The sequence below is a fragment of the Vombatus ursinus genome, unplaced genomic scaffold (genome assembly GCF_900497805.2).
Source record: "Vombatus ursinus unplaced genomic scaffold, bare-nosed wombat genome assembly UNPS02014167.1, whole genome shotgun sequence".
NCBI classification, from domain to species: Eukaryota; Metazoa; Chordata; class Mammalia; order Diprotodontia; family Vombatidae; genus Vombatus; species Vombatus ursinus.
The window spans coordinates 2333707-2361485 of NW_020953945.1; the positions used below are offsets into that span (position 1 = coordinate 2333707).

At 47.1% G+C, this 27779-nt stretch overlaps 1 protein-coding gene across 1 annotated transcript in view; it reads left to right on the top strand.

Moving 5' to 3' along the window:
- Nucleotides 1-3953: 3953 nt before the first annotated feature.
- Nucleotides 3954-27779, top strand: part of RSPH14 (radial spoke head 14 homolog) — a 190498-nt gene continuing 166672 nt past the window's right edge. Inside the window, exons 1-3 of the mRNA XM_027859408.1 lie at nucleotides 3954-4067; nucleotides 5285-5541; nucleotides 16339-16441. Of these exons, the coding sequence (XP_027715209.1) occupies nucleotides 5343-5541; nucleotides 16339-16441 (302 nt within the window). The 5' untranslated portion in view covers nucleotides 3954-4067; nucleotides 5285-5342. The remainder of the gene's footprint in view (nucleotides 4068-5284; nucleotides 5542-16338; nucleotides 16442-27779) is intronic.

Consider the following 27779-nt stretch of genomic DNA (forward strand, 5'->3'; position numbering starts at 1 on the left):
TTTCCAGGGACGTGCACATTGATAATGAGGTTGACGCACACATTGCCAGAGCTAGTTCAGTGTTTAGGAGGCTCCAAAGGAAAGAGTGGGAGAGAAGAGGTATTAGATTGATTACCCAACTGAAAGTCTACGGAGGGTGTGCTGACCTCATTGTTGTAAGCCTGTGAACATGGACAGTATACCAGCACCATGCCAGGAAACTGAATTGCTTCCGTTTGAATTGTGTTAGGAAGATTCTGAAGATCACTTGGCAGGATAAGATACCAGACACTGAGATCCTTTCTCAAACTAAACTGCCAAGCATTCAAACTCTCCTGCAGAGTGCAACTCCAATGAGCTGGCCAAGTTGTTTGAATGTCAAATGTACATTTGCCTAAAAGACTATTTTATAGAGAACTCATGCAAGGAAGGCGTTCATATGGAGGTGAGAAGGGGAGATGCAGGACATTCTCCGGGTCTCTTTGAAGAACTTTGGAATAGATTGGGAGACACTGGCAAAGGACTGCCCAGCATGGCATGCCTAAATCAATGAAGGGGCTGTGCTCTATGAGGGAAGCAGAATGACAGTAGCTCAAAAGAAATGAGGTGTGCAAATTTAGAGACATCTCCACCCCAAATGTTCATATGGACTATTTGTGTCCAACCTGTGGTAGAACACTCCAAGCTCGTATTGGTCTGATCAGCCACAGTTGGACTTAACTTGACTCCCAATGTAGTGATGTCATTTTGGTCCTCTTCAAGAACAAAGGACAACCAACCAGCCAATCAGAATGTTAACACCATGTCTTTATAAAGCACCTTCTAATTGCCTGAATAAATTTACCTTTCTAGGTTTCTCTGTACTCTTGTGTTTGTTTTTCAGTCACTACTCGTGTCTGATATTTCCATCAGAAATGCTGAAAAGTGTTCTATTCCATTAACATCTATTTTTTCCCTGTAGGATTATACCCAGCTTCAAATGGAAAGTAATTCTTGGCTGTAAGCTTACATCTTTTGCTTTTTGGACTGTTGTATTCCAAGATCTCCTCTCATTTACAGTAGAAGCTGCCAGGGCTTATGTGATCCTCACTATGATTCCTTGGTTCCTGAACTGATTTTTGGGTGCTTGCAACATCCTTTTCCTTGAAGAGGGAGCTCTGGATTTGGGTTATGATATTCTTGGGACTTTTCCTTTTGAGGTTTCTTTTAGAAAGTCATCTGTGGATTTTTTTCAAACTTTACTTTGCCCTATGATTCTAATAGTTCTTGGCAGGTTTCATTTATACTACCTTGAAATATAATGTCCAAAATATTTTTTTATCATGACTTTCAAGGAATTCAATAATTCTTTTAAATTTTTTTCTCCATGACCTGTTTTTGAGGTCAGTTGTTTTTGATAGCAAATATATTACACGTCTCCTATTTTTCAATCTTTTGACTTTGTTCTAGTATTTCTTGCTATCTCATGAAACCATTGCTTTTTGCTTAGTCTATTTTAGTAGACTCTTCCTTGGGCAAAGTGGACCACTTTTTGTTCTAAGATATTTATTCTCTTTGCAATTGCTTCCTCCAGAACTTTTATTTCGTTTTTAATCACTTGAGTCGTTTCATCTAGGCAATTCATGGAGTCCTTGTGGGAAATCCATTTTTTCCCCTTCCAGTCATTGCTTGAAGTAGTTACAGCGTTACTCATGCCTTATTTTGGGGGATCTATGTGTAACATTAGTTGCTTCACTGCCTGAGGGCCAGGCCAGTTATATTTTATTCACTTGAGTTGAGCTTCGAAGGAAGCTAAGGATTTCAAGAGGCAGAGGTGAGGAGCGAGTGCCTTCTAGGCACAAGGAGAGTGTTTACAAAGGTACAGAAATAAGAAATGGATCATGTGACATCTCAGCACCAACAAGCATTTATTAATAACTTGTTATTTGACATGCACTAGGCATTGGCAATAGAAAGACAAAATGCAAAGCAGTACCTGCTCTCTTGGGGCCGCTAGGTGGCACTATAGTGCGTAGAGCCTGGCCTGGAATCAGGAAGACTCATCATGAGTTCAAATCCGGCCTCAGGCACTTACTAGTTGTGGGACCCTGGGCAAGCCACTTCACCCTGTTTACCTCAGTTTCCTCATCCGTAAAATGATCTGGAAAAGGAAATGGCAAACTACTCAGTATCTCTGCCAAGAAAACTCCAAATGGGGTCATGTAGAGTTGGACATGACCGAAAAATGACTGAACACCTGCTCTCAAGGAGCTTACATTTGACTAGAAAGTTAGAGATGGAGGGAACCTTAGAGATCTCGTAGTTCATTTTACATGTAACACCCTATAAAGGGGAGGGAAGGGAATAAGCATTGATATAGCACCTACTATGTTCCAAGCACTTTTTAGAAATACTTCATTTGATCCTCACAACAACCTTTGTGAGGGATGCTATTACCCCCATTTTACAGTTGAGGAAACTGAGGCAAACAGAAGTTAAGTGGCTTGCTCAGGGTCACACAGCTAGTAGATATCTGAGGCTGGATTTGAACTCAGGTCTTTCTGACTCCAGACCCAGTGCTCTATCCATTGCATTACCTATAATTTTTGTAATAATTACTTCATTTTAGATCTGTGGGGCAATATAATGGTCCTGAAGGTCCATTTGGTTCCCTCTCCTTTGGCTTTAGGGTTTATTTTTGAGTGAAAAGTTCTGAGTTCAGCCATAATCTCTCCAAGCCCCTAGTTAGTAAAGTTCCTAATACCTAGTCTGAAGGTGGGCCCTTTGTCTAACCCTAGATTTCTATTTATCGTAAGTCAGCCTCTGACTTCTTTGTGACAGACTGAGGCAAAGTCACTGGACGGGTTTGAGTAGGGAAACAGCAGATTAGAGGGTGGCAGTCTGTGGATGGGCTACATCAGGAGGGGAAGCCAGGGAAGGAGCTGCCCTTTTCTGGGGCTTTGCCCCCAGTCTGTGTCCTTCACTCCGAGATGCCCGGAGAGCTAATGAGCTGTCACCGTCACCGTGTCCTTCCTGGGCCCAGCTCCATCCTCCCCTTGCTCCAGTCTCCCCAGTCCAGAGGCTCACAATCTCCCCTCCTCTTCTCTCCCCCAGGCTCTAACATAAGGGCTTTGATCCATCCAGGAGGTGTAAGCTTCTGCTCACTCTCAGCTCTGATGGTGTGATTCAATCAAAAAGTGTTTTCACTTGGTCCACACCAGGTGGTCAATCAACAAACATTTATTAAAAGCCTACTGTGTGCCAGGCACTGTGCTAAGCGCTGGGGATACAAAAAGAGACACAGTCTCTGCCCTCAAGGGGTTTACACTCTAATGAGGGAGACGATAAGCTAACTACATACCGGCTAAATGGGAAATGATGAAGAGAGGGAAGCCAAATGGGGGCGGTCTCAATCCCAACCTCACACAGAGATGGGGAAACTGAGGCCCAGCGGCTTTACACACTGGGCAGGGCTCCAGGTCCCCGCTGCTCTAGACCATGGGCAGGCATCCTCGACCTCGCTGGGGGCGTCCTCCTGGTTTCAGAACCCCCCCTGCCCCCAATACGAGTTTAGCAGGGAGCACACGGGCTCTTCCCCGGGTGCCCAGCACGTGGTCAGCCAGCCCGGCGTTGGGGCGGAGCTAGTGAAGGGGGGAGGCGAGGAGGCGGGGGAGGAGGGGGAAAGGTGTGTTTCGCGCCTGCTCAATGGGCGCCGTAGGGCTCCGTTGGGGGGGCGGGGTTTAGTGAAAGGGAGGGCACTCGGGCTTCGCGCCTGCTCAGTGGACGCCCGCTGAAGGTTGGAGGCGGAGGTTAGGGAGGGGGAGCTGTCCTGTCCGGCGCCTGCGCAGTGGGTGCGCGCTGGGCTCCGTTGGCGGGGCGGGGGTTAGTGAAAGGGAGGGCGCGCGCGCAGTGAAAGGGAGCTGTCCCGAGGCGAGTCGCTGACTCCAGGGGGCGCGTGCTGTGCGTTGCTAGGCGACGCGAGGCGGGGGCGGGACCTGAGGGACGCACTTCCTGGGATTTCCGCGTCGGAAGTCTCTGCGGTTGCCTTAGCAACTGTAACTCTGAGGGGTCCTCAGTCCCAGGGAGGCTAGCCCCTCCCCGAGGCCCAGGTGAGGCTGAGGCAGCGGCCGGGGACGCGCCTGCCCCATTTCACACACGGGGACGCTGAGGCCCTGGGCCCAGGAGACAGAGGCAAGAACCCGGGACCGTCCCGGAGGACCCCCGAGAATGCGCCTGGCTGAGGATCGTGGGATTTAGGGTTAAAAAAGAGGGTTTACAGCTCCGTAGGTTCCACCCCTCCATTCCACTGATGGGGAAACTGAGGGGCTCGCCCCAAGTCACTCAGCCCGAGAGCCCAGAATGCCGAGCTAGAGCACAGGATTTAGACCCGGGAGGAACCTAGAGATCATGTAGGCCCACCCCTTCCTTTCACTGAGAGGGAGACTGAGGCGTCTGTGGAGTAGAGGACTCGGATTCAGGAGACTTGGGTTTGAGTGCCAGCTTTGGCACGTTAGTTGTGTGACTTTGGACGGGTCACTTCCCTCCTCATCTGTAAAATGGGCATGATCATACCCACAGGATCTGCCTCAAGGGGCTTGGGTCGGGGCGGTGGATATAGGGGGCTGGTCTTGGAAGAAGGAAGACTTGACTCCAGCAGCACAGTGAACTTGGGCAAGGCACAGCCCATCAGAGCCTCAGTTTCCCCATCTGTAAAGTCAGGAGAATAAGAGCCTTCTCCTCACCATGCTGTTGTGAGGGTTGGATGGAATAGTGTAAGTAAAGGGCTTTGAACAGAGGAAAGCCCACATCAATATGAGAGCCCCAGGCCCCTCTTTTAAGACCGTGCAAGAGAGTTTGGATCTGCAGTGATGGAGGGAGCTTCCACAACTGTAGTCCCCCCCTTGGACCCAAAAATACAGTATCTGTCTCTCTAGGGTTAAGTAAGGATCAAATGGGGGCCAGCTACACAGCTTTATCAATTGTAAAACTGTTGGGTAAATGTCAGCTACTAATTGATTCACAAGCACTAATTTAGGGCCTACTATGTGCCAGGCACTGTGCTGAGGTGAAAGTCTGCCTCCACAGAGCTTATGTTCTGAATGGGGAAGCTCACACAGAATTTAGAACTGTACATAATGGATACAAATTAATACAGTGTTAATAATAATAAGGGAGGGGATTTGCTTGAGGCTACCCAGCCAAAAAGTGTAAGAGGCAGCATTTGAACCCATGTCCTGGGACTCCTCTTTCTTGGTTCCAGCTTTCAGGTATGTTCAGAGCAGCCAGTGCCTTGAGTAATGGGTTTTCTGGTTTTTTTTCTTGGCAGCCCCTGTCTTAGTTGCTCTCCAAAGGGAGGATTCCCTCCCTGTCTCTTGCCTGGACCAATGGCGAGTCCTCTGATTTCTCAGTACCTGCCTCCTGACATTGACCCTACCAAAGCTTCCATCGCCTATGGACGACGAGCTCTGCCTAAGCTGAATGAGGAGCTCCAGTCCCCAGATCTGCTGACCCGGCAGAGGGCCCTCATGGCTCTGTGTGACCTGGTGCATGATCCTGAGCACGCGTACCAAGCCATCGGCATAGGTAAGTGGTCTGGACAGCGCAGGAGGCTTCTGTTAGCACATCAGCGAGGTACAGGGCTGCCGACATCTCCAGGAGAGACAGGAGGGATAAGGACTGCTGACCGCACGTTAACTGGAGATCCCTTCTGAGACCTCCAGTAGCTGCCCACCCTGCCTCTGCTCAAACATCTTCCTGCCTTCCCAGGCAGCCCACTCCATTTCTGACAGCTCGAACTGTTCTTTCTTCTATGGAACCCATATCTGTTTCTGTGTCCTGGCCTCCCACTGTCCCTGCTCTCAGGAGCCCCATACAATAGCTTCTGCAGGGTCATCTTACAGATACTTGAAGACCCTGACCCCCACAAGTCTCTTTGGGGTAAATTGCCTCAGTTCCTTCAACCACCCACCCGGGCCGTTGTTTCTACCTGGGCAGACCTCTAGCCTGTCAAAGTCCTTTGGCCAAGGTGGCTCTCGACTGTCGGCCAGATTCCAGAGGTGTCAACAGAGAGAACAAAGGAATGGATCTGAATTCTTCTTCTTGGCCTGGAGACCCTAATTCAGCCTTGGATGGTTGTGGATGCTATTTTACATGGCTGTGGAGGTTTTGGGCTCCTATTGACAGCTAAAATGCCCAGGTCTTTGTCACATAAAGTGGGGTCCCTCCCTTCCAGCCGAGTCTCTGACCTAAGCCGGGCCTCCCTGTCTTGTCCGTGGGTGGTTCCTTTTCTTAACTCCGATGTTGAATGCCCCACTTTCCCCTCTTAAATGTCATATCACAAATTCAGCCCACTTGTGACTGTTAAGATCTCTTGGGGTGTGGTGTGCTAGATGACCATCCTGGCCCTGCTTTGTCTTCAGAGATAGAAAACCAACCCACTGTGTCTTTATGCCAGCCCTTGACAAAACCACTGGGACATCTAGGCAGCGGACAGAGGGGCAGGAAAGGAGCTCTCTGGTGAGACTCTCCAGGGGGCTGGCCCTGGCCTTGGAAGGAATCACTTGCATGAAGCACTTTGGCCATGTTTATCAGATGTGTATGTGATCCCAAGCTTGGGGTGAGAGGAGGAGGGGGCCATGAGAAAAACCAGAACACGGGGGCCCAGAACTAGCATCCCGGAGTGGTGTTAGCTAGGATGGTGGGCTGAGGAGAAGGACAGGCAATTCAGTTAAAGTGAGTATACTGGTGAAGTTGAGTTTTTGAATCCAGGTGAAAGCTAGGGAGGGTATAGCTAGACTGCGGGTCCTGTGGAAAAGAAGCACCCATTTAAAGTTAGCTGGCACCTTGGAGACGATCTGGATGAGAGGGGAGTTGTCATGTGCTTCAGAGGTAGAAGACCGGACTGAAGAGCAGTGGGGACACAACAGGCGATCCTTCTGCGCCTTCATGACATCCTTCCCATGGGCCTTGCCCTGGGCTCAGCACTTTGCAGATGCTGGCTCATTGGACCTGGTAAGTGGTTAGGAGACAGAGGGAGATGGGAGGCAGAGACTCCGAGTGGGGCCTCTGTGAAGGCGCTAGGCCAGCGGGCTGAGGAGCGGCCTGTGCTTTGGACACACAGACCAGGGGAATGCAACATGTGCCCTACACAGCTGAGCACTGAGAGGGCTGTACCCAAGGTGGGCCTAGTTGAGGGGAAGCCAAAATGGGAGTAAGTCACGTTCTGTACTTGCAAATGCTTGCTTGATTAACTGGACTGTAAGCAGTGATGTTATTAATTACCAAGCAGGTTTTTAAGAGCTTCTTAGGGGCAGGGCGTGGTGCTAAGTGTTGGGGATACAAAGAAAGGCAAACTATATTCCCTGTCCTTAGGGAACTCCCAGTCAAAGAGGGAAGCAACATGGAAATAAATAGGTGTGGACAGAGATACCTTCGAAGGAAGAGAAGGCTATAGGAGTTTGGGGGAGGGGGCGGGGAGAGGAGCCCCAGAATGTGTTTCTGCAGAAGGCGATGTTTGAGCCTAGCCTCAGTGGTGAGGGAGAACATTCCAGGTGAGGGACACAGCCAATGCAAAGGCACTGAGGTGGGGGATGGAGTGCTGAGAGTGAGGAACAGGAAGAAGGAAGGCCAATTTGGCTAGATGGTAGAGTTGGGGGGTGGAGAGCAAAGTGTAAGAAGACTGGAAAGGGAGGAGGGGGCAGGGGTCATGGAAGGCTTTGAATGGCAAACCAAGGACTTCAGAGGGGATCTTGGAGAGGGACAGGGGTGGGGGGGGGGGAAGGGAGACAGTATGACATATCCTTTAGGTCAGTCACTTTGGCAGCTGAATGGAGGAGAGATTAAAGTGGGGAGAGATTTGAGGCAACCAATTAGAAGACTAATGCAGCATCCAGGTCAGAGGTGATTAAGGCCCTAATGATCATCACTTTATTTATGAAGCACTGATTTTAGTTTATGAAACAATTTTTGTAATTAAACAGCTGCCTGCCATATGCTGCCCACAGGTACAGGTCAGGGTCCCTGCCATTCCAGAATCGCAGAAGATAAGACTTCTCTTCTTTGGATCTGGTTGGGACCTGAGGCCCCAACCCTGAGGGAGACCCACACTCTGTCAAAGGAGGACAGCTTGGGGCTGACCACCTGGTACTGCAGCAGCTATAGGTTCTTTCTTACTCTGCCTTTACAGTCCTGCAGGCCAGGTCTGTGTCCCTGAGCATGTCCCCAAATCAGTTTCTTCACTCTGGAGTGCCTAGCGGCCAGACATTCATTTTCTCATGGTGCCTGCCGTATTGGTTTAGACAGAATCCACATTTCTCCCCCAAGTCTGACTTGTATGAATTTGAGGGTGGCTACCTTTGAGTGGTTTTTGTTCTCCCCACCTCTAGCAGGGGCAGAATGTGGAACTTAGCACCTTCATGATTTTTATCTCGTCTTGAATGTGTGACTGAGTTGGCTGACTAAGCCTTGGGCAATTCTGGGCTCCCTCCTCCATCTGTCCGTGGTTAACATGTTTTGTCTCTAAATAGTTCACGTGCCTGTGTCTTCCACTAAAACCCATTTGTAATACCTTGTTACTATATGGAGATAACTCTGGGCAGTGGACCACCAGGAAGAAAGGTGGTCTAGTGGATAGAACACAGGACTTGGAGTCAGGAAGGCTTGGGTTCGAATCTCTCCTCAAACACTAACTCTAGGACCCTTGAGTTGTAACTTAACCTTTCCCAGCCACAGTTTTTTCACCTGTAAAGTGGGGATCCTAGCTGGATAATCATCTTGGCTTTTGGGGTGATAGATTTTTCATAGACTGTCCACTGTGGCCTTAGTGGGTGGGTGAGGCACAGTCTGTGTTGGTGGGGGAAGTATCAGACCTGAAACATTGAAGTAATATGTCTCTCTAGCTACATTCCTCCTTCCGTAGTCATATACAACTTCGGCATTTCAGTGGAGATTTCCTGGACGTGGGGGTAGCGTGTGGCCCCTCCCTGCCTCAGCCTGAGTAACACTGTTTTCCCCTAGGGCCTCACTCGGGGTGCTGCAACCCTTCCCCTTAGGCCTCTCAGGAGCCTCTGGGCAGCCCCTCGATTTTACTCCGGCATCAGCCCTTCCCTCATTCTGGGCAAACCTCTCTTTAAAAAAAAGTTTTATCGATGCCTTTTGTCTTTAAATCATAGTCATTGGGGGCAAAAGACCTCTCAGCCTGTCCCCATTCCAGAAGGAGCCCTCCCTTGGCACGAGGAAGCACAGCTGGTGTTATCCCCAGCTGGACAACGTATATCATATTCTACCCAACAACCCCCCGCTTTTCTGCTGTGCGGAGGGAGCCGTGCTTTGTTTTCGGCTTTCTAAAACCACCATTGGTTTTGTGCTGCCTCAGAATTTAACTTCGGTAAATGAAGACGTGTACGTCGTTGCAGTTATTGTGTATACGATTCCTTTGGGTCTACTTATTTTAACTTATTTTACTCATCATACAGTTCCTACAGCTTTTCCCATGTTTCTCTGAATTTCTCAAAGGCCACATGTCTTACTTGCTCCATTCCTTTATATTTCTATGTCATAGTTTGTTTTTAAAGCCATTCTCCTAATCAGTGGGTGCCCACTTGGAGCCACCACTGGCAACAGAATTGAAAACAAGAAAGAGAAAACTGAAATGTCCTTTGGCAACCGGGTAGCCCCTTCTGCGAGTCCAGGCTTCTCCTTAAAATAAAAACCTCTATCACCAGTACTCTTCCGTCGTCACACGTGGCTGTAATTCGCAGAATATCACCATTTCCAAAGACCCCAAACTGCAAGTTGCCCAGAGAGCAACAGAATGTCGTAGGTTGGGAGTAGGCAGGCTGCCACCTGTGACCCCCAAATAAATTGTGTATGAGGAACTCCATAAAAGAGACCATGCAGGGATGCATGACCATGTAAAACATAGGGACAGTTTTCAAAAGACAAACTACAAAATGTAAATGACCATTAGGTCATGATTTGGGGCCTGAAATAAAAGGCACTTTGAGGTCTTTGGAAATGGTATTATCCTCCGATTTGGAGAAACGTGTTGATGGAATAATATTGGTGTTCTAGGTTTTTATTTTAGGAAGAAGCCTAGAGTCACTGAAGTACTAGAGTTCTCAGAGTACATTCCAGCTTTCTCTTTTTCCTCTTCAATTCTCTTGCCAGGTGATCAGCCATCTGCAGTGTCTGTACTGATGGACTAGCTCAGGGGGCTGTCCATCCAAGTGAATCGCATGATCTGGTCACTAGGCATTCTTCATCCACTTAGTTTTTCCTGTGTGGATTGTTAGGCTAAATGACTGTGAGTCAAGCTTGGGAGGCTCACCAAGGTCCCAGAGTTTGATGCCTTGAGTACAATGCCACCAGCAAACAGCTGGGGATTCTTCCTTTAGGACTGCTTGCGTGATCTCCACGGCAGGGGCAACCACCTTGCCTAGCGTTTGCCCCAGTATTTTATGTCTTGCTTGCTATTGATAACAAGTATTGTTGACCAGAATTAACTCTGTTGTTACATCTGTCAGGGAATCTTGTATGAGGAAATGTGGCCTAATGGATAGAATACTAGATCTGGACCCAGGAAGACTTGGGTTCAAAACTGTCACGCTTACTGGCTGTGTGACTTACCTGTGTCTGCTCAGTGTCCTCATCTGTAAAAGGAAGGGAGTTGGGCTAGCTGGCTTCTGGGGTTCCTCCCAGCTCTGGGGCTGGGATCTTATGATGGCAGTGTGCATAGAGACCCTTTGTTGGAGAGCTGGCATGCTGTATTCGGTTCTCCTGAATCAGCATCTTCAGGGTTCCTGAATTCCCGGGACCTTGCAATCTGTTGTTTTGACTGTGATGTAAATACAGGGCATCCCAAAAGTTTCAGTGCCGTCTTAAGCTGTTCAAGCAAAAACGGCACCAAGACTTTTGGGACGCCCAGCATTGTCGGTGCAAGCCTTGCCAGTTCCGTTCCGGCGTCTCCACGAGGATGCTCCCCAACAGTGCGTAGCTCCTCTTCAGGAGGACTTTGTTGAGCTGAGAAAGGAGGCTTGTAGATCAGTAATGTCCCCTTCGTTTCCTTTTTTGGTACTAATACCATCAGTGAATTTTTTTTTAATCATTCAGTATTTTCCCTGCTTTCAGATTGTCTTTAGGACCAACCCCCAACTCAAAATTATGTCCCTTTCCTGGACCTCCTTTCTGGTGGGAGATGTCAACAGTCCAGCTGCTTTTCCCAGCTGTGATTTCTTTAGTGTTGTTTCCACGTCCTTGTGCAGCTCTCTGCAGACTCTGACGTTAGCGTCCAAGTGTAGTGACTCTTCTGTCATTGGGGAAGAAAAATGCTCAATGTGGATGTCTTGATTTCCCACCCCACTCCCCATTTTATTTCTGTTTGTTCTTTTTAAATGCTCTTGGGATAGTCTGGCTTCCCTGGCCCTCATGCTACGCTTTCTGTTTTTTTCCCCTCTATTTTTTCTCATGATTTTATGAGCTGATACTTCTCATAAACTCCCACTATCCTCCCCTTCAGGGTTTGGCATGGGCATTAATATTCCAAACTGCAGTGGTCCTTGGTTGTAAGGAGAGCATATTTTTGCTAGCTATGGGGACTTCTAGTTTTTTTTTTAATCTTCCTTATTAATGGCATTTGCTTTACATCATATAAACTGTTAGAGGAAATAGTGATAGCCTATATTGATATCACCTTTATCCTATTTTTTTAGTGAAGGTAACTTGTTTAAATAGATCAAGTTGTAACTGTTTTGAATTTATTCCATTATCTTCTCATTTTTGTTCATCTAATTTGGTGTTGATTTTGTTTTTTCCTCTAAAAATTTGTAATTTCACTGTATGCAAACAGTTCATTCATAGATGACTCTCAAATTGGTAACTAGTTATGTCAGATTTCTTAAGTTATACTCAATTTTATCTGTAATGGGGATAAGCTAGAAGCCTTCCCAACAAGACCAGGGGTGAAGCAAGGATGCCCATTATCACCACTACTATTCCATACTGTACTGGAAATGTTAGCTATATCATTAAGAGGAGAAAAAGAAATTGAAAGAATTAGAATACATAATGAGGAAACAAAATTGTTCCTCTTGGTAGATGGTATGATGATACACTTAGAGACTCCTAGAGAATCATCTGAAAAATTAATTGAAATAATTAACAACTTCAGCAAAATTGCAAGATATAAAATAAACCCACATAAATCACCAGCATTGCGATATACTACCGACAAAGCCCAGCAGGAAAAGATAGAACAATTCCATTTAAAATAACCATAGAAAATATAAAATACTTGGGAGTCTACTAGCCAAGACAAACCCAGGAACTAACGAATACAGTTACAAAACACTTTTCACACAAATAAAGTCAGATCTAAACAATTGTAGAAATATTAATTGCTCATGGGTAGGCCAAGCCAATATAATAAAAATGACAGTTCGGCCTACATTAATTTACTTATTCAGTGTCATACCCATCAAGTTACCAAAAAATTATTTTATCGAGCTTGAAAAATAACAAAATTCATCTGAAAGAACAAAAGGTTATGAATATCAAGGGAATAAATGAAAAAAAAATGTGAAGGAAGTTGCCTAGACATACCAGCTCTCAAACTGTTTTACAAAGCCGTATCATCAACACAATCTGGTACTGGCTAAGAAATAGAGTGGTGGATCAGTGGAATAGATTAAGTACATAATACACCAGAAATGACCATAGTAATCTAGTGTTTGATAAATGCAAAGATGTAAACTTTTGAGACAAGAACTCACTATTTGACAAAAATTGCTGGGAAAACCGGAAAGCAGTCTGGCAGAGACTAGGGATAGTCCACCATCTCATACCATGTACAAAGGTTAAGATGGGTACATGATTTAGACATAAAGGGTGATATCATAAGCAAATTAGGTGAGCATGGAATATTTAACTGTCAGATCTGTGGATAAGGGAAGAATTTATGATCAAATAAAAAATAGCATTATGGGATATAAACGAGATAATTTTGATTACATTAAGTTAAAAAGGGTTTGCACAAACAAAACCAATACAGCCAAGATTAGAAGGAAAGCAGAAAACTGGAAAAAAATTTTTTATAGCAAGTGTCTCTGATACAGGCATTGTTTCTCATATATATAGAGAACTGAATCAAATTTATAAGAATACGAGTCATTCTCCTTTTGATAAATGGACAAAGGACATAACAGACAGTTTTTAAAAGAAGAAATCAAAGCTATCTATAGTAATATGAAAAAATGCTCTAAACCATTATTGATTAGAGAGATGCAAATTAAAACAATTCTGATGTACCACCTTACACCTATCAGATTGGCTAATATGACAGAAAAGGAAAATGACAAATGTTGGAAGGGAATGGAAAAGTTGAGATGTTAATGCATTGTTGGTGGAGTTGTGAACTGATCCAACTATTCTGGAAAGCAATTTGAAGCTATGCCCAAAGGGCTATAAGACTGTGCATACTTTGACTCAGTAATACTAGTAGTAGGCCTGAATCCCAAAAGGTAAAAATAGGAGAAGTACTCATATGTACAAAAATATTTATAGCAGTTCTTTTTGTCGTGGCAAAGAATTGCAAATTGCGGGGATGTCCATCAATTGAGGAATGGACAAACAAGTTGTGATATTTGATTGTGATGGAATACTGTTGTGCTATAAGAAATGACAAGCAGGATGCCTTCAGAAAAACCTGGAAAGACTTACACAAACTGATGCAAAGTGAAATGAGCAGAACCAGGAGAACATTGTACACAGTAATAGCAATATTGTATGATGATTGATTTCACTATTCTCAGTAATACAGCTGACAATCTAAGATAATTCTGAAAGACTTATGATGAAAAATACCATCCATCTTCAGAGAAAGAACTGATAAAGTCTGAATACAGATTGAAGCATACTTTTTAAACTCACTTTTTCTTTTTTGTTTTCTCTGTGTTTTTTGGGAACATAGCTAATATGGAAATATATTTTGCATGACTGCACATGTATGACCTATATCAAATTGCTTGCCTTCTTTGGGGGGGGGGAGCGGGGTTGGGAGAGAGAGAATTTGGAACTCAAAATTAAAAAAAAAGAAAGTTAATTGTTATTATATGTAGTTAGAAAAAGTTAAATATAAATTTTTTTACTTAAAAGATAAGTCAGTTTTACTTTTTGTGTTTTGAAGGAAATATTCAGGGGTGGCTTCTTTGAGAGAGAGGTGCTTTATGGGGAAACATTTGTTATAAAAACAAAAGGCTACAATAAAACTTTTTAAAGAAAGACAACAAGCCAAATTGTTCATGCTATATACAGGGGTGAGGTTTCTGTCTACACCACAAGCTTCTGACCTCTTTGTTTTTTGTTCCAGATGTATAGTTTCCACAGTGTTTTTCAGTGCCTCTCCTCTGTTTGCCTTTGCACTGAAGTCATGAAAATTGAAGTATATATGGATTTTGAGAAAACCATATTGATTCCAATTCCGTTTTGTAATTGATTCTATTCTGTTTCACCTCCAACATGTTATAAAATTGCCTAAGCCATGTTTCTTTGTCTCTGAGAATTATATTGTCTCTACACGTTTTACTGCCCCTGTGCAATTAAGGGAGATCTATAATCTCACTTATGAGTCTTGCAGGGTGCAGGTGGGTGCCAGGAAGTCTGTTATTTCTGCAACACTGGCTGTCTTTCAAGAAAGTCTGGACTATCCATGCAGGTAGACACCACCATTGGGCTTTCCCTGGCAACAAGATGGAAGAGGGGCTGTTGCTAATCCTGCATTCTTGACTTCCATCCGGTCATATTGTTTGATGCATCCTGTTCTTTGCTCTCTTGTACTTCCCCAGACTGTTGAAGGCTAGTGAGCCCTACCTTGTGGTCTTTTAACTGACTGAGGAGTCAAGACTCCTTTTATTGGTAATTGCTAGCCTTGCCAATAAATTGAATGTGCTTGGAACTTTGTGCCTCATTACCTTAATTTCATTTGGAGAGCCATATCAAAATCTTCTTATAATTTCTCTTCATCCTGCTCTGCAACATTAGCTGCAGGTGTCTTCGTGGAAGTCCTTTTGCTTACGTGCTGGCCTGTGAGGTGACCACATGTTCAGTGAGAGGATATTTCCTGTTGGTGTTGGGAGTCCGACAAATTGAATTCTGTGAATTGTGTTATTTGGGAGAACCATCCTTTCATTTAAGTTCAGTCCCCTCTGAGTTTCAGGTTGCATTTAGTGATAATGTTGGTATTGCTATGACTGAGTTCCATTAGTAGTATTCTGCCCAGCCCAGTTGTTGGACTGGGATCTCATATGCAGACAAGTAGATGAATATGTAGAGACAGTCTAAGAATTGCATGGTTTGCTGGGTTCACAGGGAGGCAGAGGCTAGTGGATTGCTTGAGCTCAGGAACTTTGGAGCTGTAGTGGACTAAAGCCAACAGAAGGTCTGCACTGGGTCCAACACCAATATGGTAAGAAAGCCACCAGGCCACCTTAGGAGGAGTGAACTGGCCAGTGCCCATGAAGAGCCCCCAAGCTGCTAGACTGGGGCAAGCCAGAGAGATCCAGGATATTTAAAAAATTTTTTATTATTTGTTTTTAACATTCATTTAAAAAGGTTGAGTTCCAAATTCTTTCCCTTCAGTAAGCAAGAAAAATAAAGTGAGAAAACTATACTTCGATTTGCACTCAGAGTTCCCCAGTTCTCTCTCTGGAGGTGGATAACATTTTTCATCATGAATCCTTTGGAATTGTGTGGGATCACCGCATTGGTCAGTGGCTAAGTCTTTCCCAGTGATCATCATTACACCATTGCTGTTACTGTGTACGGTGTTCTTCTGCTCTGCTCACTTCACTCTGCATCCATTCCTACAAGAGAGCCAGTCTAGAACCAAACCAGACCGAGCTACGTGACTCTCCTTGTTGACTGGTAACCACTTCTGCCAGCCTGCCAAGCCCATGAAGAAACAGACGCAGGAGCATTCTTTCTTTTGCCTTCCTTCCTAGATCGCCGTGGTCAGAGAATTCAGAGAATTCGTCACCCGGAGGCCGGCCTCTGGCGGGTGAACCTCTCTCCCTAGCTGGGCTTCTTCTTGGGCAGTGGCTCTCGATGGCAGGGAAGGTTGTCAGCTTGGTGGAAGCTGCCGAAGCTGGTGTGCCGGTGGCATAGCCCCAGAGTCTAGGCTCACTCACTCGCGCGGCATGGGGCAGCATTCACTGCATACGTGCACCGTAGAGTTTTTGTGGCGGCGGCGTTAGGAGTCCTCCACCGCGCACTGACCATAGCACTACAGCCCTCGGAGGGTCTGTTTGTTTTCCATTCAGTCTTTGTTTTACCAGCTTTTAACGTGAACTCTGAATCTCATGAATGCTCAAAGAGGTTTCTGATTTCTAGGGTTTCTGGATACTTTGAAACTTCTGCTGAAAGACCCGGACAGCACCGTGCGGCAAAAAACGGTCGAAGTTTTTGACACCATGGCTAATCACAGTGTGGGCAGGTGGGTGTGCTCTTCAGGCCTCTTTTATTAATGATTGTTGGTTCCCGAATGTCAGACGCATTTTGTATTTCTAAAGAGAAGTCAAAGAATGGGGGTCAGAATGCTGGATTTGGAGTCAGAAGGGCTGGGCTCGGGTCTTGGCTCTTTTCTGTTTCTTCCTGCTGTCATGGCAGGTCCTTTAAGCTCTCTTGCTTCAGATTCCCCATTGTAAGCTGAAGGATTGGGATCAGCTCATTGGGAAGGCCCCTTCCAGCCCTGACTCCGTGACACTCGCTGTATTGTTTTCTGTCTCGTAGAGGTGTCTGTCCTCGGGCACACGGCACAGTGGGATGGAAGGAACATTCTGCCTTTGGAGCTGGTACCGCTGGGTTCCCATCTTAGTGTGGACCCTCCTTACTGCGGAGGGGACTCAGGGCAAATAACTGGCTTCTCCGAGCCACAGTTTCTTCTTTGAAAATTCAAAGGGCCCATCTTGCTTGTCCAATCACCTCTCTCACAGGGTCCTGGGAATGTGAATGTTGGCTTTAAGCATGGTACACGGAATGTTACTGTTTTTTATTATTGTGAAATTCAATAAATGTTTATTAAATTATATTGAACATAGTTATTCTAAGAGAGGAGGTTGAAATGTCTTAAAGATGAGAAATTGTAGGATCCATACACTCAGAAATATAGATTAGAGAGATCACGTCCCAGATTTCTTCCCAACCTTACATTCGGTAAAATGGCCGTCTAGGTCAGTGGTGCTCAGCTCAGATAGAAATGGGGCCCACTGATCTTTACAGAAGGATTCCTGGGGGCTGCATTTTGAAAATGTCACCTCACTGGTGTTGTATTGGATTTTTATTTCCTTTGTCAAGTTATTTCCTAATTGCATTTTGAGCTGCTTCGGGTTGCAGTTGGGAGTGTTGACACCTCTGATCTTGGCCCAGCCATCATTTCACAGATGAGTAATTGAGCTAGAGAGTAGACAGGTGAAGTCACTTGCCCAAGGTCAACAGCAATGTAGGGGTGGAACCTGTTTGGCCTGCATTCCTTCTCTATGCTTCTTTCCTTTTTCTTCTCTTCATTTTCCTTGTCTTGTTTTGTTCACGCATTGCTTAATGTGTGGTATTGTTGTTGTTTTTTAAATGTACATTCCTCATCCTCCAGTATTAGCTGGTATCTTCCTTGAGTGCAGGAACCCATTTTTGTCACCCCTAAGTCTGCCTCCGGAGGACAGAGTTAGGCTTGAAGGACACTTTAAGGCCTGGTTTAATACACTGTCTGCTTCAAGGTATTGAGTAAATGGTTTTTACTTGATGTGAACTGAACTGAATTCCTGAATTGAAAAGATGAAGGCTCCCAAGGCTCATCTCATGATTAAAGTCCGGAAGAGCATGGTGAGAAGAGGGACAGAACAAAACCTGTTTACTTATTTATTGTGTTGGCAATCATTGCCTGTAAAGCCTATATGAAAGGGCAAGTGCCTTGTACAGACCTCTGAGCAGTCTCCTAAGTAACTTAGAGAATTCTCACATTTGTCTTGGTGATGAGGGACAGTTGTGTAAGTGTGTGTGTATGTGTGTGTGTATATGTGTATGTGTATATATATGTGTGTGTGTGTATGTGTATGTGTGTGTATCTGTATGTGTATATGTGTGTGTGTGTGTGTGTGTGTGTGTATAAGACACTCCAAAGACCACCTTAGAGTTGGTCACCATTTCCCCTATTCTTCTCCTACCTATTCTCAAGTGGAGGTGGGCTCTCAGATTATTCTGACTGATAGAAAGCTGTGAACGAAGCCTCGTCATGGATGCTGGTCCAGCTCCATCCCCTGCAGGTCCCCAAGGCCTGTCACAGTAGCAGTGTGATAGAGGGGAGAGAACGCTGGACCAGAAGCCAGGTGAAACCTAGTTCTGAGTTGTCTTTCTGATGCTTACCCTCTGTGGGATCACGGTGAAGTCACTTAATTTCTCTGAGACTCAGTTTTCTCCACTGGAAATGAGAGATAATAATCTCCATAATACCTACATCACAAAGCCTTGTAAAGCTCAAGTAATATCACAGAATTTGAGTGTTGAAAGGGGCCTCTGATACCATCCAGCCCAACTGGTACATGAAAGGGATCCCCACTGTGCTACGGCCAACAAGTGGTGGTCTGGCCTTTGCTTGGAGGCCTCCAGCAAGGCAGCCTGTCCTGGCTGGGCCTGACTCAGGCTAGTGGCCCAGTAGTTTTGGCTCCCTAGCAGAATAGACTGAGATGGGGCAGCGAGATGGCACAGTGGATAAAGCTCTGGCCTTGGAGTCAGGAGGATCTGAGTTCAAATCCGGCCTCAGACGCAAAACACTCACTAGCTGTGTGACCCTGAGCAAGTCATTTAACCCCAATTGCCTCACCGAAAACAAACTGAATAGACTGAGACACTCAGCGTGAACAACAGTTACGAAAAGAGATGAGCTTAGCTATAGCAGAGCAAGGATGTTCAACAGAGATGGGCACTGAAGAAAGCTGGAGTTGATTCATCTGAGCAAAGCTCTCGCCTGCATTACCCATCCTGCTTCTCCAGTGGGACCTGCTCTGCCCTCTCCTCCCTCCATCTCCAGGTCCTCGTGGCAATAAATGCCAGAGTATGGTCCAAGCTCTTAGTTCCCCGAGTCAACCAAGTTTCAAGGGATGCCTCGATACCCTTTTTTAAAAGAGATTTCAGTTTTATTTTGTTTTCAGTTCTGAATTCTCTCCTTCCCCTCTCCCCTCCCCCACCCATTGAGAAGGCAAGAAAGACAAAACTCTACAAATATGTATAGTCATGTAAAATAGACTTCTACATTAGCTATGTCCAAAAAAAGAAAAAAAAATAAAGAAAGAAAGAAAAGGAAGGAAAAGAGACTATGTTTTGATCTTCACTCTGAGTCCATCAGCTGGAGGTGGATAGCATGTTTCATCATGAATCCTCTGGATTTGTAGTGACCACTGTGTTGATCAGAGTTATTAAGTCTTTCAGAGTTGATTATCTTTACTAGTACTACTGTTACTGTCTACATTGTCCTCCTGATTCTGCTCATTTTACTTTGTATCACTTCACACAAATTTTCTCAGGTTTTTCTGAAACGTACCCCTTCATTATTTCTTACAGCACAATAGTATCCATCACATTCACATACCCCAGCTTGTTCAGCTGCTCCTCAATTGATGGGCATCCCCTGGGTTTTCAATTGTTTGTCACCACGGAAGGAGCTGCGGTGAATATTTGTGTCCATATGGGCGGCAGAGTGGAGAATGCAATGGACTGGGGAGACTGGAGGCTAGGGGATCCACTGGAAGGCCAGGAGAGGGGTGACGAGGGGTTGTCCTTGGGAGGTGGCCATGGGAGTAGAGACAAGGGGACATTAGGAGAGTTGTGGAGGGAGAAAAGAGATTTGACAAAAGAGTGGAAATATGGGATGAGGGAGATTAAGGAGTTAGCTAACCTGTGTGAGTACAAGGGTAGTGGTCACGAATTAGAATTTGGCCACAAATTAGAGACAGTCTGTCTTTTGGATACGTTGATTTGGATATGCTTGTGGAACATGCAAGTAGAAACCTCCAGTGGGCCCTCACTGCTGCTCAGCAATCCTACTCTTCCTCCCTATCCCCCTCTCCACCAAGGCTCTTCCAGACCTTTTCATCCCCCCTCATACCTCTATGGCTTCCTCTTCTTCCACTCCCTCAACTGAGAATCTGAGCAGCTCATGGCTTACAGACGAAATTGAAGCCACTTGTCATGAGCTCCCTCTTCTCCCGTCTTCCTCATCTCCTATCATTTGGATACCTTCTGCCGCCTTCTCCTCTTTCACCCCTGTCTCATGTGATGAAGGGGCCTTATCCCTACCAAGGTTAACCCCTCTGCCTGTTCACACAGTCCCACTCCATCTGTCTCCTCTAACAGATTGCCCCCTCTCTCTGTCATCCTCACTCCCATTCTTTTCATTCTCTCCCAGCCTCCTGGCTCATTTCCAACTGCCTGCAAATATGCCCATTTCTCCACCATCTTCAAAAAACCCTTTTGTTCCCAGTAACTATGGTCCTATATCTCTTCTGCCCTCAAAAAGGCTGTTTACACCAGGGGCCTCCACTTCTTACTCTCTCTTTTTTTTTTTTTTTTGGTGAGGCAATTGGGGTTAAGTGACTTGCCCAGAGTCGCACAGCTAGTGAGTGTTATGTGTCTGAGGCCAGATTTGAACTCTGGTCCTCAGGATTCCAGGGCTGGTGCTTGATTTACTGCACCACCTAGCTGCCCCCTTCTCACGCTCTTCTTAACCCCTTATGATCTGGCTTCTGACCTCATCATCCCACTGAAACTGCTCTCTCCAAAATTACCAGTGATTGCCATGTCCAGTGGCCTTTTCTCAGTCCTCCTCCTCCTCGGACTCTCTACAGCCTTGGCCACCATCCATCCCTCTCTTCTCCTTGAGTCTCTACAGGTATTCAGGACGCCATCTCCCCAGGTTCTCCTCCTCCCTCACTGACCTCTCCTCTGTCTCCTCCTCCAGACCACACACTCTACCCTGAGGTGGCCCTCAGGGCTCTGTCCTGGGGCCTCTTCTCTCTTCTCTCTGTACTGCTTCACTGGGGGATCTCATCAGCTCCCAGGGACTTAATGACCAAATCTATGCTGATGGTTCTCAGATTTACCTATCCTGCCCCAACCTCTCTGCTGACCCCCAATCTGGAATCTGTAATTGCCTTTCAGACATCTCAAACTGGATTCCCATAGACATCTTAAATTCATTATGTCCAAAATAGAACTTACTATCTTCATCCCAAACCTCTCCTACCTCACTGTCTAGGGCACCATCCTCCTAGTCCCCCAGGCTCCCAATCTAGGTGTCATCCTGGACTGCCCCCCTCTCCCATATACAAGCTGTTCCCAAGTCCTGTTGAGATCTCACTTTTGCCAACGTCTCTCAAACATACCCCTCTCTCTCCTCTGACACTGTCCTCATGTTATGTTTGAAAAGGTTCAAGAGTCGTTGTTCCTGGGTAATTTAATCATTTTATTAATAAATCCAGCAGGTTATTAATAAAAGGATCATCATTCAACCATCTCTCTCTGAGACCAAAGACAATCATGGAGGTGGGGCTCAGTTTGTACACTCTTCCAATGAGGAGCTGATGTCATCCCGTCATCATATCCTCTTGGACAGAGAAAATGTCTATACCAGACCATTCTCTGCTTTACCAGACCACTCCCCAGCCTTGGGCTGTCTAGACAAAAGGATCTGTCTGCACTGAAGCTTGAGGAGAACACTCGGGCTTCCCCACCTTAGATTAAATTCCTAGCAAGGTTGGGGTCAGACCAAGATCGGGAGAGTTACTGCAACCTTATTATCAGTAATGGCCTCAAGAAAGCTGAACTTTTAAAAATGAGGAATGTAGAAAAAGTGGAGACCTCTAAATCTCCCCAAGGTATTGGTTATTAATAATCATTTCCGTCACCCACTCTGGTGCTGGCCCTCATCACCTCATGCCTGTACTATTGCAATGGCCTGCTGCTGGGTCTGCCTGCCTCAGGTGTCTCCCCACTCCAGTCCTTCCTCCATTCAGCCATCAAAATGATTTTCCTAAAGCACAGGTCTGATCATACCACCCCCTACTCAATAAAGTCCAGTGGCTCCCTCTTGCCACCAGGATCAAATGCAAAAGGCTCTGTTTGGCCTTCAGAGCTTTCCCTAGTCCAGCCCCCTCTTACCTTTTCAGCCTTTTTATCCCTTACTCGCCAACACATACTCTGATCTAGCCTCGTGGGCCTCCTGCCTGCTCCACAAACAAGACCCTCCATCTCTCAGCTTTGGGCATTTTTTTCTGGTGTCCCCCATAGCTGGAATGTTCTCCCTTCTCTGTGGATTTTCCTGGCTTCCTTTAAGTCCCAACTAAAATCTTGCCTGCAACTGGGACATTTTTTTTAAAGGTTCATAAAGTCCTTTTTCTTTACATTAAGAATTAAAAAAACCAAACATTTGTTTTCTGTCTCTGCCTCCTCCCCCCATTAGAAAAAAAAGAAAAACAACCCCCCCCTTTTTTTCAAACCAAATATGCATGGTGAAGCAAAGCAAATTCCCACATTGATATACATTGTTCTCCTGGTTCTGCTCATTTCACTCTTCCTCAGATCATACAAGTCTTCCTAGGTTTATCTGAAACTATCCCTTTGTCAGTTCTTACAGGACAATAATATTCCATCTCATTCATATGTTATAGTTTGTTTAGCCATTCCTTAATTCCCTTGAACGCCCATCCTCTTTCCTCCCAAAGTCATCCTCTTCTGGATTTCCCTCTTTCTCTGGAGAGTATGACCATCCATTCTTGCAGTCACTAAGGGCGCGGTCTTGGCGCCATCCTTGACTCCTTGCCCAGCCTCACCCCACACGTCCAGTCATTTGCCAGACATCTCTCCTCTTTCCCACCGTCCTCGTGGCTGCCCAAGCGATAGTCCTGAAATGCAAGCGTGACCGCTGGACTTTGCAAAGCGGAGCCATCTCAAACTCAACAGGTCCCAAACTGAGCTCCTTAGCTCTCTCCCCAAACCCGTTCCTCTCCTAGACTTCCCTGTTTGTGCTGAGGATGCCGCCGTCCCGTGCCGTCCCGTCCCGTGCCATCAGCCCCGATCTTAGTGGTATTCTCAGCTCCTCCCTCAAGGCCTCGCCTCCACATCCGGTCACTTCCCCGGGCCTGGTTTTCTGTCTACACCATCTTTTCACACGTCCTCCTCTTTCCATTCACAAGGCCACCACTGTACTTGAGGCCCCCCTCACCTTGGCCCGAACTCTCTGCGCCTCGTCTCTCTCCCCTCCAGTCCGTCCTTCACTCAGCTGCTAATGTCACGTGAGAATAAAATACAGCCTGCGGTGCCGGTGCCTTCCAACCGAGCTGTCCAGTCTGTTACTATTTCTCTTCCCACACTGCCCACTTCCCTCATATGCAGTGCTTCAGCTCCCATCCCAAAGGCAGCTTGGTGGTGCACTGGGTATGGCATTGGGCCTAGAGTCAAGAAGACCCGAGTTCAAGTCCAGCTCATACACTTACCACCTCTATGACCCTGGGCGAGTCACTTCACCTCTGTCTTCCTCAGTTACCTCAGCCACAAAATGGGGATAATGATGGCCGGGGCTGTTGGGAGGATCAAATGAGACCCTGTTTACAAAGTGCCTAGCCCAGTGCTTGGCACACCATAGACACTTCCAGCCATCCTTCTCTGCACCTTTGCCCTGACTGTTCCTTGTTTTGAATAAAATTTCTCAGTTCTGCCTTTTAGAATCCCTTTAGAACGCCCTTTAGAATTCCTTTAAAACTTACCTCCCCAGCCATCCGCTGCAGGGTGCCTTCCCTGAGCCTGCCAGACGCTGCTCCCTCTGCCCCTTCCTCACGGTGGTGGTGCTGGTGCCCTGACGGCCTTGGAGCTACCCATGGGGTCTCCCTGCTTGCTTACAACAGAGCTTCTTTCACAGTGGGGACCATTTTATGTCCATCTTTTATAGTATGATGCTAACAATAGTTAGCAGGTAGATGGCTCTCTGAGGTTTGCAAAGCACTTTACAAATACCATCTCATTGGATTCCTGAATTTAAGGATAAAACAAGACAATTATTTGTAAAGCACTTAGCGTCATGTTTGGCACATAGCAGGTGCTTAATATTTTCTTCCTTCCTTCCTTCTATTTCCTCCCTCCCTCCTCTCCTCCCTTCCTTCTTTCTTACCTCCCTTCTTTCCTTCTTTCTTCCCTTCCTCCCTCCCTCCCCCCCTTCCTCCCTCCCTCCCCCCTTCCTCCCTCCTTTCCTCCCTCCCTTTTTTGCCTCCCTTCCTTTCTTCCTCTCTCCCTCCCTCCTTCCTTCTTTCCTATAAAGTAGGTGCTATTATTAACCCCATTTTATAGGCAGAGAAACTGAGAGTGGAAGATATTAAGTGACTTGTGAGGGTCCCATCGATAGAAAGTGTCAGAGGTCAGATTTGGCATTGGTTCTTTCTGACTCTGTCCACTGTGCCACCTAGCTCTACCCAGTCTTTGTGTCTCCATTACTTGGCACGGTGGCTGGCACAAGGTATGTGATAAATAAATGTTTGTTGATTGACACAATGACCACATCACAGTATTGACCTGGCTTAGGAGAGCCCCGCGGCTCCCTGTCCCTCCCGCGTGGGCATGGGGATCCCTTGCCAGCGCGGCTTGTCTCCCTCCCCATGTGTCTTTTGTGCTTCTCCTCTTCAGGCCCTCTTCAGCCTGGCCCAGCTGGCACCTTGCTGTTCCACAAACACGACAATCTTTTGTCTCCTCTCCTTCTGCCCCCTTCTCCTCTTCACCCCTGAGAACCCAGCCAAAGGACTACCTTCTACACTAGGCCTTTCCTGAAATTACTTCATATTTAGTTTTTATGTATTTCTGTGCATACATGAGTACGCCAGTTCCATCAGGAGCTGCCCCTTTGTTTCCCCCTCGTCTCCCAAGCATGGACGCGGCGACCTAAGCTAGTGGTGGGTCTGGGGGAACGGGCAGGGCAGGGGAGAGGGAGGAGACCTTTGGGAGAGATGGCTTCCTGCGGTGGATTTTCTTTGGCGTGGCGTTTGTTGCTGGTGAGAGCTTAATGTTTCCCACAGTGCCTTGCACAGATGAGGCACTCAGTCGTCTGTTGAATTGAATTATGTTCGCTGTGCCCTTCCTCCAGATCATTAAAACATCTAAATTTGATTGGAGCTTCCTCTTGGGCTCTGTTGCTAAGATTTAAAGGGGCTTCACAGAAAAATTAGATGAACTGATCTCTGCTGAAATCAGCAGACCCATTGATTTGGTTCGTTGATGGAGAGGCTGCAGATGCTCTTAAGGGGGACAGAAGGACAACAAAGGAAGGATTCTAGGGTATTTCTCCCAGCCCGGCACACCCCACACTGGGGCCAGGCCTGGCACCTTCAGAGTAGGCCAGGAAAGGGCTCCTCCCCTCCTCCTGGGGGGGGCACAGCGACTCCAGGCCATTGCAGGAGGAGGAAGGAGGCCCCAAGGCCCATCTGGCTCTGTGGTCATTGTCGGTCCAGCTTCACTGGTGTTGCAGAGCTGCTTCAGGGGTCTTGGGGGGAAGTGTGGATCTGATTGGTTCCCATGTTGGAGCTTGTGGGCAGGGAGGCACCAGTCAGCTGGAGAGCTGCAGTGAAGCTTCTCACCTGGAGGTCTGCAGGTATAGACCCTCCAGTTATTGGGGAGAGCTGGCTGGCAGGAGCGGGGGCCATGGCCAGGCACAGACAGCTTGGTGGCAGTGTGACCCCTCGTGCCTGTGTGTGACCTTTTGAGCTATGCAGGCGCGAGATCCGAGATGTCCACTTGCTGGGGCTCTTGTCCAGTAGGCCGGCGGCCACACCTCAGTTCTCTGGAGCAAGTTGCAGTCTCCCTTCTAGCCGCCAGAGGGCACTCAGCCTGCAAACACCTGGGCTGGTTGGTTCTTGGGGACCCCTTTGGCATTTTTTTGTGGGGGAGCCGGGCCTTTGAAAGCCCACAAAGGCCAGTTTTAGAATTGGACCTAGGGGTGACATGGGATCGGGCTCAGACACCTGACCTAGGAAACCCAGGGTTCCCACGCCCACCCCTCACGTTCCCAGGGCCTAGGCCCTCAGCCTACCTGTGGGTCCAGCCAGCCTCACACAGAGGATAAGAGAGCCTGAGGCTCACACCTGGGGACTTCTGACCCTCCCTTTCCCTAAGCTGCTTCTGTTCCTGCAGCTTGGAGGAAGGGATGAGGGGAAGGCCGGGGGTGTCTGAGAGCACCCTGCAGTCCAGGAGGATGCCCAGGGGAAGTGTGGGGCATGACAGCTCGCTTCCCTGCTTACCATCTGATGGAGTTTTCTCAGCTCTCAGTCTTGTCTGTGTGGACTAATCTCCATTCTGCGGCTCTCTCAGCGTGTGCTCAGCTCCTCCTCTCAAAGCTCTGACTGTCGGCAGGCAGAGTTCTGGGCCCCAGCGGCAGCAGCAGGAACCAGAAGATGCCGCAGCCCAGTAGCAGCCCACCTGGCAGACTGGCAGGCTCTCGCAGGGGCACGCCGATGGGAAAAGGATGCCAGATTGCTGGGCTCAGTCCCAGCTCTCCCAACCCCTTGGGAGCTTTAACTGCTAGACTCATTGGGAGGAGAAAATGATAATGGTCAGAAACTGGATGCCGAGGGGTTATTAAGACCATCCCCTGGACTCTGGGGAAAAACATAATCATTCAGATGGACAAGAGGACAGTGGCCGGGCAAGGTCACAGTAGAAAAGACAAGGGCTTTTTACTTCCCTGGATAAGTATGTGTGTTCAGTATATAAACACACACATATACATACATACATGCACATGTATATACACACATATATATTCTCTCTCTCTTTCTATATATATACATATATATATATGTATGTATGTATATATTTGGTTCCTTCTCCCTTCCTCTTTTCTTCCTTCCTCCCTCCCTCCGTCCCTCCCTCCCTTTTCTTTGCCAAGGCAAACAGACACACACGTGATCTCCTTCCATCCTGTCTTCTCCAGCAGATCGCTCCCTCTCTCCTCTTCGCCTTCCACTTATCTTTAATCTCTCCTTGTCTGCTGGCGTCTGCTCTGTTGTATTACATTAAACATGCCCATGTCTTCCCCACCCTGAAAAACCCATCCATCCATTCCTGCTCACCGTGGTCCCACGTCTTTCCTCCCTTTTGTGGCCGTCTGCAGGAGCCGCCACCACCTCCTTTGCTCTGCCTCTCCCAGTTCTCCTCAGTCTGGCTTCTGACATCATCATTCAACTGCAACTGCTCTCTCCAAAGTTACTACGGTGTCTTAATGACCAGAGCCAGCGGCCTTTTCTCAGTTCTCATCCTCTTTGCAGCCTTGACACGGTTCATGTTATTGATGAGCCCCCAACGGCCATTCTTAGCATTCTCTGCCTCCTTTTCTGCAAGTCTGTCACTGCGGCTGCTGGGGCAGGATGAGACCCTGTAGACGGGAGGGGGTGCATGCTGCATCTTTCTTTGTTTTTTGGCTTGTCATGGCCAAAGAATGCGTCACCTAGTGGTCAGCAGTCATGAGCCTTTCCAAATCGAGCCAGGCTCCTTCTGGAGAGGCAGACATCACCCCCAGGGCTTCTGGTGCTTACACCTTCAAGGCATAGCCTTTGAGAGCCCAGGGCCACTTCTTTACTGCAGTGGGGTGTCAGAGGGAGATTTTTGCTGAGGATGAATCTCTCCCCTCCCCTTTTCTCCCCTCCCCTCCTCCCCTCCCTCCCCATTCCCTCCTCTCCCCTCCCCTCCTCCCTTCTCCTTCCCTCCCCTCTTCCCCTCCCCTTTTCTCCTCTCCCCTCCTCTCCTCTCCT